Source organism: Notolepis coatsorum, assembly GCF_963971535.1.
Source record: "Notolepis coatsorum genome assembly, chromosome: 10".
In the NCBI taxonomy this organism is placed as follows: domain Eukaryota; kingdom Metazoa; phylum Chordata; class Actinopteri; order Aulopiformes; family Paralepididae; genus Notolepis; species Notolepis coatsorum.
In genome coordinates this window covers 6306764-6309263 of record NC_140174.1, presented here as the reverse complement: position 1 = coordinate 6309263, position 2500 = coordinate 6306764, and the positions used below count along the sequence as shown (strand labels likewise).

Genomic DNA, 2500 nt, shown 5'->3' with positions numbered 1-2500 from the left:
TATTATCGGCCGATATTGGCATTAAAATGTGATATCGCAAATTATCAGTATCGGTTTAAGAAAAGAAAAAATATTTGTATTTATTATTATTATAAAAAATGTTAACCTTTATTTAACCAGGCAAGCAAGTAAGAACACATTCTGATTATTTTTATTGTCAAAAGTATGCATTATGTTGTGTTAATTCCACGACAAGAGATATTTAATGTTAATTACCTGAAATTATTCAGTTTTTTGGGGGGGTAAACCCTGCATATATCGATATCGGTTGATATCAGTATCGGAAATTAAGAGTTGGACAATATCGGTATATATCGGTATCGGTAAAAAAGCCAATATCGAACATCCCTAAAATGTAGCCATTTACCATTTTTCTCTCAGTTGGAGGAGACTTCAAGTCGCCGGAGCAGTTCAAGCTGTCTCTGCCCCAGCGCACCAACTACCTCTACGGCCGCGTCACCAAGAGCCTGCCGGAGATGTACGCCTTCACGCTGTGCATGTGGCTCAAGTCCAGCGCCAGCCCCGGCATAGGGACGCCCTTCTCCTACGGCGTGCCGGGACAGGCCAACGAGATCGTGCTCATCGAGTGGGGGAACAACCCGATTGAACTGCTCATCAATGACAAGGCAACGTTGTTTTTTACCTGCTGTGATGTTTATAAAGTTGATATCTTTTGTATAGGCTGACCACACTATAAAGACAAAATAAGATGCAATACAATACGATACGATACGATACGATACGATAACATAACATAACATAACATAACATAACATAACATAACATAACATAACATAACATACAATAAGAAGATGACATTCCTTTATTGACCCCCTTGGGGATATTCGGGAATCTGTCCCCTATATCTGTCCGATCTAATGCTACGTTCACACTGCAGGCGAAAGTGGCCCAAATCAGATTTTTCTTTGCTGATATGTGACTCGTATCTGGTTCTTTCACGACAAATTACATGGAATTTCTATTCTGATTTGGGCCACTTTCATATGTTTGTCCTAAATCAGATACAGCTCTGATTGTTTGCAATAAACCTCCGTCTGAATAGTCATGTGACTTTCATGCGACTTTTACGCCACTCTCCAGATTGACCTTTGTCACTATTTTGCATTACATTTACATTTTGCATTACATTTACATTTTGCATCACATTTACATTTTGCATTACATTTACATTTTGCATTACATTTACATTTTGCATTACATTAATTTGCGCATGCGGGTCAAGTTCAGGTGTGTGACTGGTTCACACTGGAATCTGATATTGGTCACATAAAAAAAGAATGTGAACAGCTAAACAAAAGAATCATACCTTAGCAATACATCAAATTAAAGAGCATTAAGGCTTGCAGTGTGAATGCAGCCTAAAGGCCTCTACATGCTACAGCAACTTCAAAGCAACTGCAACACAACATCGACAAAGCAACGGTGTTGTAGACACTCTGCCTTTATGCTTCTGCAACATCGATGCGCAAAGTTAGTTTAACTAAAGTTAGTTTAGGTTCGTGTTAATGTTAGATAATGTACAAAATAAACGTATTTCCGGTGCTTTTAGACGTCACTCTTTTATTTTGAAATCCCCCGACCGGAAGTGTTATAGTGTCTGTTGCTAGCAGCTTAACTTCTGTCGCCCGTTTCTGTGCTTTTCGAGCTAACGTTACCGTAACGTCATTAGTTTCCAATGGAGAGGAGAGAAAGACCTCGGCTCATGCAGCTCAAACTACCTGTTGGAATAAATTAATTGATTGATGTTTAACTTGTCCCTGTGTGTGTCCAGTCATTTCGACTAGCAAACGTTGTATTTAACGTTACCTCAGGATACCATTGTATTTAGTTGGTTAGCTATGTAGCTAATGTGGATAGCATTTTGTATAGCATCAATGCTAGCTGGCTGGCTACAGCTTTATTTACTAAATTATGGAGGCTTTTTAATCCTCAAGGTAAGAGAGGATTTGTCATGATCAACTGAAGGCGTATGCCATGGAACAATATGTGCTTGGGTTTTCAGAAAAAGGCCAGCTATGACGCTAATTATTTAGCTAATATTGATAGCATAGCTTGCTGGCTACAACAATGGCGGATGGTATTCCTCGCTGCGGGACCAATATTATTCTATGACAGCCCCGCCCCCATTCACTACCAACCAATCACTGCTACGCAATATCAACGCAACGGCTGTTTAGGTTAGATTTGGGGGACATGTACGCAACGTCCTCGCAACACAGTCTACAAGACCCTCTAAAACAACCGCGTTGAAATCGCGCCGATGTTGTGTTGCAGTTGCTTTGAAGTTGCTGTAGCATGTAGAGGGAAAAGGAGCGCCTCGCCTGTCGCGTCTTTAGCATAGAAATTAATGACAGAAAGGAGCTGGCAACTTATAAAAAGCTGGCTGTGGACACAAGCCCTAAGACGGCACACTGTTATGACTGTTGTGTGAATGTTATTATTATGGCTTCAGGTGGCGCAGTTGCCCCTGTCGGTGAGC

At 40.6% G+C, this 2500-nt stretch overlaps 1 protein-coding gene across 1 annotated transcript in view; it reads left to right on the top strand.

Moving 5' to 3' along the window:
* The window catches only part of nptx2b (neuronal pentraxin IIb), a gene marked incomplete at both ends in the record, with an annotated part of 11452 nt that overhangs the window by 7710 nt on the left and 1242 nt on the right, over positions 1 to 2500 (top strand). The window contains 2 exons of the mRNA XM_084322328.1: positions 382 to 626; positions 2474 to 2500. The exon at positions 2474 to 2500 is cut by the window's right edge and continues 153 nt beyond it. Coding sequence (XP_084178454.1) covers positions 382 to 626; positions 2474 to 2500 — 272 coding nt within the window. The remainder of the gene's footprint in view (positions 1 to 381; positions 627 to 2473) is intronic.